The sequence below is a fragment of the Haliotis cracherodii genome, unplaced genomic scaffold, assembly GCF_022045235.1.
Source record: "Haliotis cracherodii isolate W230 unplaced genomic scaffold, xgHalCrac1.p SCAF_13, whole genome shotgun sequence".
NCBI lineage: Eukaryota > Metazoa > Mollusca > Gastropoda > Lepetellida > Haliotidae > Haliotis > Haliotis cracherodii.
Window position 1 is genome coordinate 21,972,212 of NW_027266268.1, and position 21,306 is coordinate 21,993,517.

Consider the following 21,306-nt stretch of genomic DNA (forward strand, 5'->3'; position numbering starts at 1 on the left):
GTATATTGGCCTGACTGTCAACCCCTCAGTGTGGCCTTGTATATTGGCCTGGTTGTCAACCCTTCCGTGTGTCCTTGTATATTGGCCTCACTGTCAACCCTTCCGTGTGTCCTTGTATATTGGCGTGACTGTCAACCCTTCCGTGTGTCCTTGTATATTGGCCTCACTGTCAACCCTTCAGTGTGGCCTTGTATATTGACCCGACTGTCAACCCTTCCGTGTGTCCTTGTATATTGGCCTCACTGTCAACCCTTCAGTGTGTCCTTGTATATTGGCCTCACTGTCAACCCTTCCGTGTGTCCTTGTATATTGGCCTCACTGTCAACCCTTCAGTGTGTCCTTGTATATTGGCCTGACTGTCAACCCCTCAGTGTGTCCTTGTATATTGGCCTGGCTGTCAACCCTTCAGTGTGGCCTTGTATATTGGCCTGACTGTCCCACCCTTCGTTGTGGCCTTGTATATTGACCTGACTGTCAACCCTTCAGTGTGGCCTTGTACATTACATGTCCTCATACCATGCCTACAGCCCAGAGAGCAATAGTAAAATAAACTCTATGTAGCATGTTCGCTATGTTTAGTTGTCACAGTATCTCTGTACACAGTCTATGAATGATCTTCATATACTAGGCACCAAAAGAAACTCTGCATGTGATTTTTATAAGCAAGTCTAGCCATGATCAGATAGGTGTAATTTCTTTCTGTTCTTTTCTTTGAATGGAAAGCTACCAAATCACAGATCCATGCAATGCATTGAATAACATAAAACATTCTGCATAAACACATTCAAACCAAAGGACCATGACAAAGGAGCCATGCTGAAATATATGATAGATAAGGTTTTGAGAATATGTGTAGCCTAACCATGCTAACTTGGCAGCAAATCAAAGAAAGTGGGAAGCACTTGTTACTAAAGTTTATACTCAACAAATAACTGGTCTTTACACAAGAAAGATAAGAATGTTAGGTTTTCAGTATAAATCTAGCCCAGCTGTGCAGCAAATCACACAGATTTATCAAGGTGTCTACCTTAGGGCTCATTCACACACTCAGGATTTTTACTGCCGTCCTTGAAAGGAACATTCCCGATTAGAATTTGTCAAAAGTCGGATCAAGATCCTGTGATATTGTTCAGGAAGCATCCCGATTCAGACGTTTTCAGTCGAAGTCGTCCCAATTCTCCTGTTCTCAATCCGAATCTAATCCGATTTGTATCGTCCGCATCTGTCCCAATTCTCCCAAATGCGATCCGACAGAGATCAGTCAGTGAACCGACAAAGATAGTTCGCATTCGGCAAGATCTAGATGCAATCTGGACTCACTGGATAAGAAACGGCAATGAAGAATTCATGCCTGTTCATCACGACAGCGTCCCAATCCACAGGACACCGTAAAGACAACACAGGACATTGCCACGATTTTGATCCGATATAGCAGAATCTGTCACGACATTGTAATCCGACTAGATAAAATCGGCTGAGTTTCCCGAAATGTTACGGGATGCACCATACTGTCGGGAGTTCTTGGCAGACCTCTCTGGACCTTTCCCAATCCGTAGGACTCTGTTATGAACGTATAAGACCGCGTTCAGACAATGATAAGACATTCCAGATCATTGAGGATAGTAATCCGACTTTTTCACTTTTCATGTCGTAGTGCAGTTTGATCTCAAAGGGGAGACATAATCGGCACTGTGTGAACCTGGCCTTAGTGCCGTTGCCAGGCAAATTTGGAAAATATTCTTGTTTAGTTAAAAATGGTATTTTTTAAGGATCTTCTTGTCTTAATTTAAGGTGTTTTTAAAATTGTCTTCAACAGTTCAATACAGTAATATAAAATGAAGGTCATGTTATCAGTGAAATCATAGTGACTTCCACCAAGGCATCACATAAGTTATTCCTGTGAAGATCCTGGGTAGAATAGGTCTTCAGCAGCCCATGCTATGCTTGTCATAAGAGGTGACTATCGATATCGGGGAGTCAGGCTCACTGACTTGGTTGATGCATGTAATCATATCGAAATTGCATGGATTGCTGCTCATGATGTCAATCACTGAATTGCCTTGTTCAGACTCGATTATTTTCAGACCACCATCATCATCAGATGATCATCAGAGTCCTGGCATCAGTAGATGACGTGACATGGTCACCGACAATATTTGGTACTAGGGCTGGCTAAAAAGATCGATAATCAATATGAATATTGTGTCATCGATAATGATCATCATGATCATACATAAGCTATTGTGATGAAATTAAGTTTTAAGTTAACAAGGCAGACTTGTTTTTGTCCACTGCCAAAGACGGAAAGCAACTGATTTTGTTATACCTTAAATGTCCACAAAATAATCCATACATAAATATGTCACCACTCACCAGTGACGTAAAATGGGATGTTTTGTCTCTGAGCTTTTTGTAGATTTGCTGAAAGTTACTTCACTGATATTTATCGATAACTGATTGATATTTAGTTAACAATTATCGATCTATAAGATCTATATTGATAGGCAGCACCATTTGGTACCCTCTGACTAGGGGATCAGTGTGCATTTCTAAGGCTGTGTTTCAAGCCCAGTTTTTGATTTACTGCTGGGTAAAGATGTGAGTGTGAGAGAGACGGTATTTGTTGCAGCAGAGTGGCAGAGTGTTTATCACCAGTCACAAGTGAGTCTCATGGCTGTCCCTGTCGGGTGGCTGTGAAGCACACAGGACACACATGATCACCAGGACACACATGGTTAAAGGACATGCAGTAACTTGACAGTTTACACAACTCCACACATAATGAGGAAGGAATGTTGCTGTGCATTGTTGAACTTTTTCAGTTTTTGGCTGAAGTATTTTTTTCTGAGGGGACACAGATCTGTGTGTATGGTTAGGCAGGGATACATGATATGGGCTTCTAACATGAGTATTTGCAGGTTTCACTCCAGGAATGTTCCGACATCGGCCTTTTATAGGAAAATTTCAAATATCCCAGAGGTAGGCCCATACAACACAATGTTACAATGCCCCATTGTATTTAAAAATGTGGGCCTTTTTAAAATTTAGGGGCTAAAAGCACAAGACCCCACTCTAGAATTATCCCTGTATATGTAAGGTTCCATTCCACAAAGGGATCTTAGTGCTAAGACAATCAAACATCTGTGATCATGAATGGGAGTTTTAGGTTGTTTTTTATTATTTGCTCTTGTTATCTACATGGAAAGTACATGCATTTACAAATGTGTGCCTGGAACTTTTAGGATGGGCTAGTTACATGTATGAGTCACAGCCTATCTGTTATGGTGGGAGCAAAAATTATTTCAGACACTGTATGAATGCTCTGTGGCACACTTCTCTATCTGGGATGGTTGGGTAGCCAAGTGGTTAAAGTATTCGCTCGTCACGCCGAAGACCCAGGTTCGATTCCCCACATGGGTACAATGGGTGAAGGTCATGTCTGGTGTCCTCTACGGGGATATTGCTGGAATATTGCTAAAAGCGGAGTAAAAACATACTCACTCACTTTTCTATCTCTGGTAATTATGGACTTCAGGAATAGATATCTGTAAAACAATATATCGACATGATCTTCGCACACGATTGTCTGTAACAAGGGAGGGTGGCACAGCCTTTAAACGTTGTTTCACTTGTTCTTAGTGTTTGTAGTCTATCCTGCTTCACACGCTTCTTCCTGAGGCAAGGGAGGTAACTGACTGTAAAGTCCAGTTTCCACCCTTAATTGAAATGATAAAAACGCCAGGCCTCAATTAAACATCGGTGATAAAGAATGTCTGAAAGAAATATACTCACGGGCATTTTATTGAGGAAATATGGTAGCCTTAATTTCAAAGGGCTGGTGGAATCACTGAGTGGTGACTCCAGTTCTGTCGGCTGTGTCTGACAGTGCCAAGTATCCCCATTATGTACGGAGTAATTAGACACCTCCTTTGTCTGCTGGCTGATAATTGTCTGTGCTGATTATGCAGCATGTTGCTTAACATAGATATGATAGAGGGTCCTGATAGATTTTATTGACTAGCATCAAGCACCTAAAGTACTGTCGTAAGAATAAGATTGGGTTAAAGGTTTATCCTTTGAAACTACTGATTTTTGAAAATTGAGTTTGTACTTATTGTTGAAGGGGAAGTTTACCACATAATTTACTGCAGGATTTTGCAATATTTGCTGCAGAATGTGTCTGGGACTGCAAGTTGTACATGCAATTTGCTGTGCAGAAATCTATGAATCCCGGTTTGCCCTAGTTATGGGTTTTACCAAACTGATAAAATAACTAACCATGCTCGCTCCTCACTCACTCACTCACTCACTCACTCTCACACTCACTCACTCACTCACTCACTCACTCACTCTCTCACACTCACTCACTCCCTCACCCACTCACTCACTCACTCACTCACTCACTCACTCACTCACTCACTCACTCACTCACTCACTCACTCACTCACTCACTCACACACTCACTCACTCACTCACTATCACACACACACACTGACACTCACTCACACACACACACACTCACCCACTCACTCACTCACTGACACACACACTCACTCACTCACTGACACACACACACACTCACACACACACTCACTCACTCACTGACACACACACACACACTCACTCACTCACTCACTCACTCACTCACTCTCACACTCACTCACTCACTCACTCACTCTCTCACACTCACTCACTCACACTCACTCACTCACTCACTCACTCACTCACTCACTCACTCACTCACACACTCACTCACTCACTCACTCACTCTCACACACACACACTGACACTCACTCACACACACACACACTCACCCACTCACTCACTCACTGACACACACACTCACTCACTCACTCACTGACACACACACACTCACACACACACTCACTCACTCACTGACACACACACACACACACACACACACACACTCACTCACTCACTCACTCACTCACTCACTCACTCACTCACTCACTCACTCACTCACCCTCCCCTTCAGGACCCTCAGTGAAAACGTCACTGAAGCGTTTAACTGTATCACTTCAAAATACACTGGGAGAGGAGGTCAACCATATGCTAATATCACTAATTGTCATGTTGTGGCCTGATGTTAGTGATAAATGCGAACTGATGGTGGTAAAGCCATGATTGACAACAGGCACTGAGAGCTTAGGATCAGAATAAACTATTGTGTCATGTCTGTTCCATCAACAGACTTGCATAAATAAAGTTATGATTGACATGTGGTATGTTGTAGAATACACTGGATTGTTGTCCTGCACCATCTGACCATGACCGTGGAATATATTTATGTCATGAAAAGTAATAATCTAGAAACGCATACAAAAGCAGTCTAGCCAGCTCAATCAGCATAGGGATTTTTATTTTATTTTTAGAGTCAAGAAGGATATTGTGTGATATAAGATTTCAGAGACTAAATGTTAATCTAACTGGATAGAGGTGGCAGACAATGATAACTATTTATTTGCATGAGGATTGTCATTGCTTCTGTATGAAAAAGTCCATGATATAACATCAATTTAGTTAAAAACTTACCTTGCAGGCTCATGCTATAGGCGATAACGCTTCAACTGCTAATATATCACACAATATATGCTGAAAGTTTCAAGTGGCTTCTTTGATGTGAAAGATAGTAGACATTCTAAAAGGCAACGATAGAAATTTTATTTACTCTCTGATATGTTGTTTTTAATTATTACTATGTCAAAACTTTAAGGTCATTTGGTAACACCATCTGTAACACCATCTGTTAGATACAGACAAGTCTTACACCAGTGTTTCACTGTACATGGTAGCTAATGACGCAGGGGATTCCATAGTCCTGCACCATGACCATGGAATATATTTATTTTATGAAAAAAAATTAATCTGGAAACATATGCAAAAGCAAGTCTAGCCAGCTAAAGCTAGCTCTATTCCACAAATCTGAAATCAGCATAGGGAATTTTGTTTTATTTCTAGAGTCAAGAAGGATATTGTGTAATATAAGATTTCAGAGGCTAAATTTTATTCTAGGGATTCCGGGGCCGTGTACATCCCCTGCCCAGTGCTTGTCTAGTGTTCCCATTTGATACTGCCAGCCCCGATGGACTGGCAACTCTGAAAATTACCAGTCCCCTCCAATTTTTGTCAGTTCAAAATTTGTAGAAATAGGAAAACTCATGAAATTTACCTGGTTTCACTTCTTTCAACGTTACTTTTAACCTCCATTTTGGTTTGAAATAGATATTTAACACAAGTAAAAGGAATGTTATTTTCTTGCATTAAAAATAGACAACAGGAAACCCAAGACAAGCTGACGTCATTCGAAATATATACTTTGTTGATTATCGCTGTGTTTTTGTTCAACAGCAAAGATTTATGAGGTAGTTAATTTGCCATCTAAAGAGACTGACAGTCACATGAATTACCGGTCCAGGCCCAATTTTACCAGTTAAAAAATGGTAATTACTGGTAAACAGGAACACTGTTGAGACAGACACACACACAATACAGACACATTTACACACAGACACACACAGACACACTCACACTCTCACACACACTCACACACACACGCAGACACAGACACACACACAGACACATACACACACATACAAAGAGAGAGAGACACAGACACACATTTACACACACACTCACACACAGACACATGTATACACATACACACATATACACAAACACATGCACAGAGAGAGAGACACAGACACACACACACACACACACAGACATATACTAAAAGACACTGAGATAAACACATACACACATACACAGAGAGAGACTCTCTCTCTCTCTCTCTCTCTCTCTCTCTCTCTCTCTCTCTCTCTCTCTCTCTCACGGACCGCCTCCGTGGTCTAAAGGTAGAGCGTCCGCCCGGAGAGCGGAAGGTCCGGGGTTCGATCGCCAACCATGTCATACCAAAACACGTTAAAAGCTGGTACTTGTTGTTACCCTGTTTGGCGCTCGGCATTAAGGGGATAAAACAAGGACTGGTCGGCTCGGAGTCAGTATACTGTGTCTGAGTGGGGTATTCATGTTAAACTGCGGCATGGTATCTCAGTGAGCTAGCACTATAAATCGGCATCAGTCCGGGTTAGTACAAGCAGCCACACAAACACAGGCACGTCGCTATATAAGTGCAATAATCTTGGACGCGACGTTAAACCCCATTTCACCTCACCTCTCTCTCACACACACACACACACACACACACACACACACACACACACACACACACACACACACACACACACACACACACACACACACACCGATATATACAGAAAGACACCAAAGATAAACACATGCACACATACAGAGAGAGAGTCTCTCTCTCTCTCTCTCTCTCTCTCTCTTTCTCTCTCTCTCTCTCTCTCTCTCTCTCTCTCTCTCTCTCTCTCTCTCTCTCTCTCTCTCTCTCTCTCTCTCTCTCTCTCTCTCTCTCTCACACACACACACACTTCACAGAATTTTCTCAACTGGTCATGTTCAAACATCCACAATCTCCATGAGCTGAAATTGTCTGCAGTAGGTGACATTTGAATTTTTTTTATCATTCTTCTAGACTTTGGGCCCATTGTAATTAATTAGGTCGATACATCCTCTCAGTGACTCACTCAGACCAGTCCAACTGACCCACTCCTGACATTGTGACTTGTACATGTTGAAGCTTGTACAGTAGGTTAGGACTTACACAGGTATATAACTGAAAAGGGATATTTGTATTCTTTTCACTATTTATAAAAGTATTAATAACAAGAAACACTGTCATTTTGATCTCTTATATACCGCGGGATAAAATGACCTGACTATTAATCTGTCGCTAGTGTCTGGTGTGCTGTAGGCTTAAATTATCAGAATTTGTGTTGGGGCCTGTTCAGGAGATGTAAGTTACACCCAAATATCCTGAAAATGTCAGTAAAAATTCACACATTGCAATTACAAATTTTTGCAATTCATGTTAAGATAGTTATTGGCACAGGGGACACAGAGGAAGAGGATTTAATGCTTAGTTTTCCATTATTGCAATTGTACAATGTTAAAATAGTTTGAATTTAGGAAAATGACTTTTTTTAAAATACCCATTTTGAACAAATTATTGATTTTCTCCCTATTTCCCTACCAAGAGCACTTAATCTGGAATCGTAGATAATCCCTAGGTTGACATTTCTCCTATCAGCCCTGTCTGTTGGCACAAGGAAAGAGCTTGACCATGTGTTATCTCCAGTGCTGATACCTGGTGGTGGGGCTGATCATCTTAAAGATATCTATAAACACTGTAGACAAGCATGTGCTTCAACAAGATGGGACAAATACTGTTGCAGGATGGAAATTTGAATCGCAAGGATAAAATGGAGATAAGAAAAGATACTATTTATTTTAGGATTAGAGTAGAACTATTTAACATGTCGCTTCAGGGTCGCCCCGATTATGTTTCTAGGTTTGTCAGCCTGTTCCCGTGGGTTTCACCAAAGTGGTAAATGTCTAAGACCTGCATCACTTCGGGCTTTCCTTCCACATAAAGTTGATAGCCGTAATTTAACTGGAATACTGTTCAAAGTGGCATTAAACCCCAAACACTCTCACATGTCGCATCAATATGATCCATAAAGTCTTTCATGATGTTCACTGATATTTATTTCTGTAATATGTTTTAATATCTCAATAGGCCTGTATCAATTGGAAAAACAATGACCAATGTGTTATATTTTATCATACTTGATTTGCGGATCCCCTAAACCGGAAATTGAGGTATGTTGAAAAAATGTTTGAAGCTTGTTATAGTATTGCCAAGTCTCATAATCACACTTGTGAAAAAGCACAAATGCAAGTTGTTTCCCTGCCAGACCCGGACAAGTGATACCTGCTCAAAGTATGTAACTAGGGTGAATACTGTTCCCATCTTTTTTGGCATTCTGGGCACTGGGGTAGCCTAGTGGTTAAAGCATTTGCTTGTCATCCCTGGTTCGATTCCCAACATAGATACAACATGTGAAGCCTATTTCTGGTGTCCAACGCCATGATATTGCTGGAAAATTGTTAAAAGTGGCGTTAAACCACACTCACTCACTCATTGGCTTTCTGAGTAGTGGGTGACTTTCTCCCATGTAAAAACTAAATCATGAAACATGCTAAAATGACGAATAGAGATTCTGGTTGTCAGGCTCACTGCTTGATTGCTTGTCTGACGATTCCTTTTTCCCAGATCCTAGACACATTTTTCAAGCTGAATGTTTGTGTACATCTCTCAACCTTCGGTCATGCAGTTTTCAAGTTCACTGAGGTCGTCATAACTGGTGTTCGCGCTGCTGAAACATGTAACCAGTGTTTGAAATTCTGGGGCGTCCTTCGACCCTTGCAGTTTGTTGCTAAGGCAGTATGTAGTATTTTATGGGTATGGGTAGTTTTTCCCCCCCAATCCTTGTCGCCCTGTGTGTCGGGCATGGGTAGTTTATGATTCTTGGTTTGTCAGCACCATACTCGTTCTCATGGGTTTTGCCAAAGAGTTAAATATCAAAGACCTGCATCACTTTAGGCATTCTCCCACATCATGATATACCTGAAATACCTGTCAATGTGACATTGACCTCCACTCACTCACTCACTCACTCACTCTGTTGTTTCAGGCCATGAAGGAGATGCTGTATGATGCTCAGGAACAAGCTCCATCACTGGAAGGTGAGTATACTCATTTTACCCTTACTAACGCACATTCGTCACTACTCACCCCTTTCCGTATCATGCAAGCAGACTTGTCCCCCTATGCCTATCGATGAATGTTATGTGCGAAAATACGACAAACCAATCAGAATGCATGTGTGACTTCAAGTACTTTGATCAAAGAAACCTTCAGGGATAATTTTTTATTTCACATATGTCTTGCATCTAAAAATATAACACAGATACAGTTAAATCTGTTCAATCATACTGTATAAATACTGTAAGTCCCGATGTGTTTTTAAAAGCATTTGGAATATATATTACATAGGGGAAATATATGTGAATCATTACACAACGAGTTGACAATTCTTTTAACTATGCCTGTTTGCGCTTAGACAGAACCCATTTGCAAAAATGGCCACAAGATGGGCACGAGCCGCTATTCGGCTTGGCCTGGAATAACAAGAGTTGGTTACGAATAACAAATTCGTTGTTGTAAACAGAAATGTACCCTGATCAAAACCTGATACAGAAATTTAGCCTTGCTGGCCAATGCACTGGTGCAGATGAATAAGTTCTTTCAAATAAGTATGAAACAATTTTCGGTTTCACATCTAAGCAAAAACATTGCATATTGCAGGATGAGTTGTTAGGAATGGTGACAGTGGCGTCGAGATTTAACGGATGTTTTCAGAAAAAATGATTAGAGCCAGTCCAAACACTACAGTCAAAACATGATGAAATGAAGTCTTCCATTGAAAGCACTCATCTAGTTGTCCCAGGGCTTACAGTTTCCAGTTGGGATACATTTCTGTGTACCTGGTGTATATTTCATGACCACTCCCCCTTCAGCCCACATCCCCATTGTTCAAGAAACCAAGCATTGCTAGGCATATCATGACTTATCTCAATTGTCTTTTGTATGTTTACTGGTTAAGGTGAATTCTCCCACAGAGATCTGGTTAAAGTAGGTCCCCAGCAACCTGTTTGTCATAGGAGACATCTATGTTGTATCAGGTGGTCAGGCTTGGGGACTTGCTGATTGCTTGTACTGTGTAGCAGTCACTGACACAACTTAGGAGTCTATTATCTCCAAAGCATCAGCTTTTAGATTTTACTGTTAATATATGGACTATTATTAGCTGAGCTTACTTGACTGAACAGATTTTTACTAGACACAGGCTTTTGTCTAGTGGTTAAAGTTGCAGACTGATGCAGGTTGTTGCATGTAACGTCAACACTGGCTTCCTTGGACTCCAGTACTTTCAAAACTAACTGCCCCCGACTGACGATTTTGGAAAAAAATCTTTATTTAAACATGTTAAAAAAAATTAGAATTTTTTAAAAAGTTCTTATTTTCTTAGGGGCGGTCGGGTAGCCTAGTGGTTAAAGCGTTAGCTCATAACGCCGAAGATCCGGGTTCGAATCCCGACAGGGGTACAATGTGTGAAGCCCATTTCTGGTGTCCCCCGCCGTGATATTGCTGGAATATTTCTAAAAGCGGCGTAAAACCAAACTCACTCACTCACTCACTCACTCACTCACTCACTTATTTTCTTAAATTCAGAGGTATTTTAACATTACATGTGACCCACCACGAGATAAGGGACCTTATGGGTGAAAATCACTTTTTGACTTTTCATTATATTTTCAGCATCTTCGACACACGAAAATACAATTTACAAGCTTCAATTCATATTTATTACAAACATTTGGACTCATTTTCTGACTTATAACTGCTTATGCAATAATTACTGTTTTTAGACATGATCTCTGAAGAATTGAAAGTAGATATGAATGCTCAAACGATTTTAAATAATGATGTTATTACTATACAAGTTAACAAGAGAAAAATAAGATATTTTTGTTCAGTCCGCACACTTGGCTATCTTCACTAAAGTAAGTTGACGTCCAACGTCTTTATGATATCACAGTACAATTGTGTCCTACCACCCATAAGGTTCCTTTTCTCCTGGCGGGTCGGTCACATATTATGAGATTGCATTCAATGCATTGGTATAAAACTAAGCATGAAAATCTGTTTCGTCTTTACTGGTCCTGTGGAAGAGAATTTATGGATGTCAACTTCTTTATTATGAGGAATACAAGTTTTCAGAGTATATATACTAACTCCTTCATCAGGTGAATAATAAAGAAGTTGACATCCATAAATTCTCTTCCTCATGTGTATCACTTCTAAATGCCATTCAACATGTTCAAAGTTATCATGTTATCAGTGAAATACAGGTTACCTCTACAAAATCATAAAATTAGGTATCATGGTTATCATATTGAATTTGGAAATATACGATTCCAATTTGGGAACTTTTAATAACATTTGCTGGTCTTATATCAGCCAGTAGTCTAGATATATCCTTGGATATAGCAGGAATATTTCTGACTGCAGTGTAAAACAACAACAACAACAACAACAACAACTATGTAATATATAACAAAATATTGTCAATTATACCATTATGGCAGCTCAAAACAATTACAACTCAACAACAAAAACCAAGTTTCATTTCATGTAATTAACTCGACCTTTGGTTCAACAGATTACGACAACGCTAATAAAACATGTAAAATGTAAACTGAAAAGGACTTTTTTTATTCTGCCAATGCAAACTTGTATGTACACTTCAAAAAGACAAGCTAAACTGCAAGACATTTAAGGTTACAATACGTTAAATAATAGTGCATGTGTCACATACTTTTTTAAAATCATCTGAAATGATTTATGCAATCCTACTATGTCACGTATACTGACCAGGCGTTTAATCAGGATATTTTACTTCCAAATCTGTAAGGCAAATGGTAACACTACGTCCAGTCTGACATTTTCTTTTACCTGCCTGCGTGACTCATGCCATCAATCACTGGTTTGTGGTGACCCAGATTCCCGTCCTGATAGACTGCAATGCAATATTTTTAAACAAGACATAATTGTTGTCAAAGACCAAAGATTGCCAGATTTGGAATGAATGTATTGTGTTCGTATAGACTTCTCAAAAGAAGTTAAAGAACACCTGATTTTTTTCATATGACTATAGTTTTTCTGTCATGACATGACAGATTAACTATAGTCATGAAAACATCATGACAGATTAACTACAGTCATGAAAACATCATGACAGATTAACTATAGCAACATGAAAAAATCAGGTGTTCTTTATATATGTTATACAGATTTGATGATGGTGAACTTTAATGTGAATGTGTTTTTTTGTAGTTGTGGATCAGAGCACCATCCAGAGATACTTTGCCCGCTTTGATGAGAAGTTCTTTCAGTTCTGTGACAAGGAGCTTGCCAAGATTAACACCTTCTTCTTAGGTAATCTGATTTCTCTTCACACTCTTGTCATTTCACCTCATGGGATCACAGACCCGTGAAGATCCGGGGTAGAATGGGTCTTCAGACGACTATGCTTGTTGTAGGAGGCGACTGACAGGATCTGGTAATCAGGCTCGCTGACTTGGTTGATGCATGTCATTGTATCCAAATTGCATTGATCGATGTTCATGATGCCAGTCACTGGATTGTCTGGTCCAGACTAAATTTTTTGCAGACCATCTCCATATAGCTGGAATATTGCTGAGTACGGCGTTAAACAACAAACAAACAAAGTCATAGGATTACCACATCAGCCATTGTATACTTATTTTTTACAGCGTTAGAAATTGGCACTAGTCCTATACTCCTTGCCAAACTACCCAATAGTTAAGGTATCCTAAGGACTTGTAGAAATCTGCCTTTTTTAAGGGTTTTGCTATAAGCTATCATTGTAGGGACAAGTAGACTAAAACTGTTTTATCAGGGGTCGTGCAGTAGCCTAGTGGTTAAAGTGTTTGCTTGTCACGCCAAAGGCCTAGGGTTCAATTCCCTACTTTGGCATAATATTTGAAGCCCATGTCTGGTGTCCTGGGCTGGGAGTTTGCTATAGAGCAGCTTAAGACGATAGTTACTCACTCATTAATGATAATATGATAAATAATATCATGGTTCGTCATCTGACAATCTACAGGCCAGATGCTGGGTTACTTGAAGGCTTATTGTACATGTTTGGTAGGTTTTAAATATGTTTGGTTTTGTTGTAATTATATAGCACCCTTGTTTGGATAAAATTGTATTACAAATATGTCATTCACTTTGCATGCAGGAAATAACATGTTATTGACCTTTCCATAAATACTGTGAACGACATTTATAACAAACACACTTATAACAAACTGACGGATATAACAAACTTATTTTTTGGTCCCGGAATTTTGCTGTATATATGCTGTTTATGCACTTATAATGAACTACGGTTATAACGAGCTAATATCAGGGGTCCCTTTGAGTTTGTTATGACCATAGGTTACTGTATATCAAAACTCTTTCAAATCCATGCCAGTTGTATTTTATTATTTACTTTTGTCTGAATTTCAAATTGAAGATAATCATGAAACGATTAAAGGCCAGATCCTACGTCCTGGTTGACCCCGATTGTTTCTAGGTTTGTCAACACCATACCCGTGCTCATGGGTTTCACCAATGTGCTGAACGTCATAGACCTGCATCACTTCCGGCTTTCCTCCCACATCAAACTGACATGCCGTGATGTAACTGGAATAGTGTTCAAAGCAGCATTAAAGCCATCTCACACTCACTTTATCCTACAAAACATACCTTTTCCCTTGACAGAGAAACTCTCTGAGGCCAACAGGAAGTATGCAAACCTCAAGTCCGAGCTGCAGGCGTACATTGAGCATGAGTTAAAAACATCCGGAAGCAGCAATCTACGTAGACGGCGGCCGAGCATTTACGCTCGCTTTAAGGATAAGGAGAGCCCGGGGATGACGCACATGAGGAAGCTCCACGACCTGAAGCTGGCATTCAGTGAGTTCTACCTGAGTCTCATTCTCCTGCAGAACTACCAGACTCTTAACTTCACCGGCTTCAGGAAGATCCTCAAGAAACATGACAAGGTAGGAACAGTTGCAGGGAAATAGTATCAGTAATTGTTTCACCATTCAGGAAGATCCTCAAGAAACATGACAAGGTAGGAGCAGTTGCAGGGAAATAGTATCAGTAATTGTTTCACCATTCAGGAAGATCCTCAAGAAACATGACAAGGTAGGAGCAGTTGCAGGGAAATAGTATCAGTAATTGTTTCACCATTCAGGAAGGGAGGAATACAAGACCTATGACAAAGCATGTCTAACTGTTGATGTTCTGGGAAGTTTATAGCAGTTAAATAACAGTTTACCACCATTTTTCCCCAGGCCTTCACCTGTTTTCATGGCTTATGGATGCAATCTTATCCTAATGACTGGTTTGTGACATCATTGGTGATCTAGGGTACATGATGTCTCCATTCGATATTAAAAATCTGATAAACACCCTGGACCCATTCACCAGCATAGATCTGATTTGAGGCCCATTCCAATGGCACAATACTAGAAATAGCCATCCAATCAAATTACCTTCATGAACATGGGAATATCTCTGCTCTGAGATAGGAGTGATTGATATAGGGACTTGCTTTTGATACAAAACAATGGTGACAAATGTTTCAAGGGTATTTGCCAAACTCAAGTGTATTATTTTGAAACCTGATAATGGAGGGAGTCTGACTTGTGTCCCGGCTCTTGTGTCACACTGCTTGTGTTTGTGTCCAGCTGATGCAGACAAGCCGGGGCGTGGAGTGGAGGCAGACCCACGTGGAGTCGGCCCCCTTCTACACCAACAAGGAGGTGGATCATCTCATCAAGGACACTGAGGTAGGCAGACGTCATGCTGGGGGTGGCAGGGATCATGCTGGGGGTGGCAGGGGAGGTAATCAAGGACAGGTAGGTAGGCAGTCATCATGCGGGGGGTGTCAGGGGAGGGAATCAAGGACACTGAGGTAGGCAGGCGTCACGCTGGGGTGTCAGGGAGGTAATCAAGGACACAGAGGTAGGCAGGCATCATGCTGGGGGTGTCAGGGGAGGCAATCAAGGACACAGAGGTAGGCAGGCGTCACGCTGGGGTGTCAGGGGAGGTAATCAAGGACACAGAGGTAGGCAGGCGTCGTGCTGGGGGTGTCAGGGGAGGTAATCAAGGACACGGGTAGGCAGGCGTCATGCTGGAGGTGTCAGGGGAGGTAATCAATGACACAGAGGTAGGCAGGCGTCATGCTGGGGGTGTCAGGGAGGTTATCAAGGACACAGAGGTAGGCAGGCATCATGCTGGAGGTGTCAGGGGAGGTAATCAATGACACAGAGGTAGGCAGGCGTCATGCTGGGGGTGTCAGGGAGGTTATCAAGGACACAGAGGTAGGCAGGCATCATGCTGGGGGTGTCAGGGGAGGTAATCAAGGACACAGAGTTAGGCAGGCGTCATGCTGGTGGTGTCAGGGGAGGTAATCAAGGACACTGAGGTAGGCAGGCGTCACGCTGGTGGTGTCAGGGGAGGTAATCAAGGACACTGAGGTAGGCAGTCGTCATGCTGGGGGTGTCGGGAGGTTATCAAGGACACAGAGTTAGGCAGGCGTCACGCTGGGGGGGTATCAGGGGAGGTAATCCTCAGAGGTTCTGGCTTGTTCACATCAATCAGGAATCAGGATTATTACGAGATAGACGTACCATGTTTTCATGTAGCTGGGTTACATGTTGATTTAGCTGCCCTGAATTGAATTTTGATCAAAACGTGCAGTTAGTTCTATTCTTCACCTGTCTTTGCAGTTTCAAATGTCAAATAAGCTGCTTCCATAGGATGTAGTTATTATCACCCGCCTGAATTTGGGCGTGTGAGGTAGGCAGGTGTCACGCAGGGGGTGTCAGGGGAGGGAAATCAAGGACACAGAGGTAGGCAGGCATCACGCTGTCCGTCCATCCTTCCATTTTTCGGTCCATCCATCTGCTTCTCAATGTGGACAAAATTTTATTGACTATTGAAGTTAGAGAAATAAGATTTCACACCCTGATGTAACTGATCAGAATCTCAGATAAGTTAGAAAACTGTTGTGTTAAATTGCTCCATGCAACTCAGTGCATACTGCATGAAATTGGGACAAGTTTTCTCAGAAACTACTGAAGTTACATGGATGAAAGTTTGCATGCTTATCTAAGAGATACTTGTCAAGACTGAGTTTGAAAATTGGTCCCGTCAATTATTGTTTTACAGAGTTATGGCCCAATCTCATTAAAATCAGATCTTAGTTCTCGTTATCGCTAAACAAAGATCCCATTACATCCCATTATGGGTCACGTCAGAACGACCTTTCATCCAACCAATCAGAGTGTCGCTTACCAGATCATGAAAGACACAGTCGGTATGTGTTTTCTAATTATGCAACCACGATATATTTAACACGGGGTATTCCGAATGACGGTTACGGGTTTTGTGATTATATCCATACAATCTAGGCCATCCAGAATGTTCATCTTATCAGTTTTAAAGTTTTTAATCGAGAATACGTCAAAATATGTTTCAAACCATAGTCGCTAGTTTGAAATTAGTGTCATATTGCTCGAGAAAGCTGCCTTCTGATTGGCCAATGTCGATTTCTTGTTAGTCATTTCATTACTTCTTTGATAGGTATTTAGAATTTGGAGTACTAAGTAACTACTTAGTCATTTCATTGGTCGGTCAAAATTTGCGAAATGTCGTTCTGACGTGACATGTAATGGGATGTCCTCAGATCTTTGGTTAGCGGTAAAAACTAAGATCTGATTTTAATGAGATTGAGTAATGGCCCTTGCTCAATGCTTTTCAACTTAGTGCATACTTAGTGCATACTTAGTGCATACTGTGCACTCAGAAACTAGTGAAGTTACATGAATGAAAGTTTGCATGCGTATCTAAGAGATACTTGTCAAGACTGAGTTCAAAATTTGGTTAAAATAGAGTTGAGCTTTTAAAATAGATTTTGAACCTATTGTGTGGCTTAATTTCACATTTAATCATTTTGTCTGATGACATGAAGTGTCCCAAGTGACTATCGTTTCTTAAGGCTTTATAAGACTCTTTTTTTATGATTTATGTTCACTACTATATGAACAAACAAAATACTTATCAGCTGCTTATGTGCCCCATGGTTGGGGACAGTGGTAATGCTGTTTTCTTGTTGTTATTTGAAACCTGACTGACCAGTTTCATTGTGGAATGATACTTTTATCAGTTCTACTGTTATATGATGGAACATATCTATATCATGTATATTCTGATATATAACTAGTGATTATCTGATAATTAATACAAATAAGTATCCATCAAACGATTCCAGCACTTTTAAAAAGATGTGTATGTCTTTGATATCAAAACCCCCTGCCATTTTTTCTTCATTGATCTTCATAAAGATTTTCAGTAGAACGTCCATGATCTCTGTTTTCATTCAAGTCCAACACACACGAATAAGTCCTGCGCTTGTTTTATCTTGAAAAAAAGATATGTTTGTCATTCAATATGAGAGCAGTGTTATTAAAACATTCAACATGATGTGTAATCATTAATAGTCAGTGTGGACCTTTAAGTTGATGTGTTTTTTGAATGAATGTAGTTTGAAGGGGACAGATGTGTGACTGTTTTGGTAATGGTGGTATTGGGGATATGACAAGGGTATGTGTGTTCATAGCTCTGTATCTGACATTGGTCTCCGTGTTATAACTGTGTTTCATGTGTCTCTCCATCAGCAAAGCGTGACGAGTGAGCTGGAAGGTGGCAACAGACAGAAGGCCATGAAGAGACTGAGAGTGCCGCCCCTTGGGGACCAGGTAATGTCTGGGATCAGACTCTTCTGTAGCACTTTCCATATCAACCTCTTGTCGAGTACAAATGAAGAGTTAGACACTGGGGAACTCCCTATCATTCAGCATCAGACACTTGTACAACACCATGTCATTTATTGGGGGAGGGGGAGGGAGAGGGGGAGGGGCACAGGTGGCCCAGTCATCTAAGGCACCTTAATATGCTGTTCAGAGTAGGTTGGAATCCCAGTTTGCCCCAATTATGTTTGTAGGTTTGTCAGCACCATACCCATGCTTGTGTGTTTCACCGAAGTGGTAAACGTCTGAGACCTGGATCACTTCGTGCTTTCCTCCCACATTAAGCTGACATGCCATGCTATAACGGAAATACTGTTCAAAGCTGCATTGAACCAAACTCACTCCCTCCCTCAACTTTTCTTGATTTCTTTCTAAACATCCCAAAGCTTTTCTTCATACAAGAAAAAAGATACCTCATGACATATGATTGCAGTTCAACGTAATTAGCGCCCCGCTGTAATAACCGCCCATGGCGATATTTGCTAATATATTGGCTTGTGAACAATCCTAATTAGCACCCCTTCCGATTGATCAATGTACACAAGACTTATTTATTTGTGTAAAATATGCACTCGTGTGTTATATGCACCCTTGATTATGGGCAATAAAATTCTGGAAAAATATGTCTATCGTATATAAACATTTCAGGCTGTTAGCATAAACCACGAAATCTACGATCTTTCAACTGGTTTTTTTTCACCAAAATAATATTCCAATAAGAGCCCCCAATTTCTAATTTTGAGAGCACCCTTGGCGCTTAATACGTCAAAATACAGTGTTTCATATTTCCTTTTTTATCCTGAACAGAATGTGACATCTTGTGCTTCTGTTTGCAGCAAAATCCGTGGACCAACTTCAAAGTGGGATTGTTTCTGGGCATGTTTTCAATCCTCATCATCGTCGTCATCCTTGCAGGTTGGTACATTGTACAGGTAGTCAACCCGTGAAGATCCGGGTTAGAATAGGTCTTCAGCAACCAATGCTTGCCGTAAAAGGCGACTATGCTTGTCGTAAGAGGCGACTAACGAGATCGAGTGGTCAGGCTCGCTGACTTTGTTGATGCATGTCATCGATCCCATTTACGTGGATCGATGCTTATGATGTCAATCACTGGATTTACAGACCGCCATCAAATAGTTGGAATATTGCTGAGTGTGGCGTTAAACAACAAACAAACAAACAAACAAGAAGTCACCCTGTGTCGACTGCGGCAGGAGAGGGCCAGTGGGGTAGCCAGGTGGTTAACGTGTTTGCATATCACGTTGAAGATTGCCCCCATGGATGCAATGTGTGTAGTCCACTTTGTGTGTCCCCAGCTGTGATATTGCTGAAATAGTGTTAAAAGCAACATTAAACTATACTCTCTTCCACTTATGCGTTCATTATTAGTAGTACAAGAAAGGCCTGCAGGGAAGCAGTTGTAGATCTATTTCAAACATGTCACCAACAATATTGTGAGCGTAACCTGCCTCTCTTCTTGAAAAAGACCACATGACAAAAAAATGAAAACAGTTCTCACAGGGAGAAACAGGATTGCCTTCATTCCAAGTTCCTACCCAAAATAACAATTCAGTTAGTAATAAAAAAAAAAAAATTTATGCAGGTATAAATGTAAAAAATGGTGCACATACTGTGTACCTCGACATCAGCAGCGTCTTTCGGCACAATAATACATCACAAGCCCTGCTCATTAAGTCATCTATAAATCAAAAAACAAAAGTTTGTTAATGGGCCTGGCCTATGTTTTTTTTTTTTATGGCAACATAAGCTGCTTGGTTATTGAGTGAGTGAGTTAGTGAGTATGGTGTTACACCGCTTTTAGCAATATTCCAGCAATATCACGACAGGGACACCAGAAATGGGCTTCACACATTGTACCCATTCGGGTCTTCGGCAAGACGAGCGAATGCTTTAACCACTAGGCTACCCGACCACCCCAGCTATGTTAGCCTATCAAATGCCACAGAATAACTTGCAATATATTTCTCGGGTGTTCAACCAAGCTGACTCTGTGGTTGTGTCTCGGCTGCAGCTGTGTTCACGGACCACCACGCGGACTGGGAGCCAGCGCTGCGCATGTACCGCGGGATGTTCCTGCTCATCTTCATCCTCTTCCTCCTGGGGGTCAACACGTACGGCTGGAGGTCATCCGGGGTCAACCATGTGCTCATCTTCGAGATCGACCCACGCCATCATCTGACACATGCTCAGTTGCTAGAGGTAGTTACCATAGGAACAGCTCTACAGTAACTTTTAATGAACTGGCAAATATAACAAAATTATTTTTTTTGATCCCGTACATTTGCTGTATATATGCTTATGACGAACTACAGTTATAATGAACTAAAATTACTGGTCTCTTTAGTTCGTTATAACTGTAGTTTACTGTATTTGTTTCCTGAACAGGTGTTTATGTAACTAGGTAGTTTGTTGCATAATATGTAGAGATAATGTTAGGCCTTGCCAGAGCAGATCATTTCTAGGATGCTGACATACAAAAAGCTTTTGTTTTGTATTTCACAGATATTCTGACAATTTTCATGTCGATCATCTGTACCTATTCTCTCAATGCCTATTGTCAAATCTCTCCCACTTTTGGGTGCGATTATTTGGCCAGTTTACTCTGTCACTTTGTGTCATCTGAACTAAAGCCTGACGTTAGTGATTTTTGTTTCTTTTTAGGACTGACATTGTCATATCTTATCTTTCTTAAAATTACCATGAGTCGTACATAGAGTAACAAACAATAACCAACTCAAAGATTGGAATAACAGACAATATGTTCTCTGTGAGTGCTGTGAGTACCTTGCCAAAGGCTTCGGTCTTACACCTTTCAAACAT

General features: G+C 40.9%; 1 protein-coding gene across 2 annotated transcripts in view; it reads left to right on the forward strand.

The window, feature by feature from the left end:
• The window catches only part of LOC139459054 (solute carrier family 53 member 1-like), a 36,139-nt gene that overhangs the window by 3,400 nt on the left and 11,433 nt on the right, over window positions 1-21,306 (forward strand). For both annotated transcript variants that reach the window (XM_071240496.1, XM_071240497.1), the window contains exons 3-9: window positions 9,642-9,693; window positions 12,908-13,009; window positions 14,363-14,646; window positions 15,340-15,441; window positions 18,334-18,414; window positions 19,302-19,380; window positions 20,498-20,685. In XM_071240496.1, the coding sequence (XP_071096597.1) occupies window positions 9,642-9,693; window positions 12,908-13,009; window positions 14,363-14,646; window positions 15,340-15,441; window positions 18,334-18,414; window positions 19,302-19,380; window positions 20,498-20,685 (888 nt within the window). The remainder of the gene's footprint in view (window positions 1-9,641; window positions 9,694-12,907; window positions 13,010-14,362; window positions 14,647-15,339; window positions 15,442-18,333; window positions 18,415-19,301; window positions 19,381-20,497; window positions 20,686-21,306) is intronic.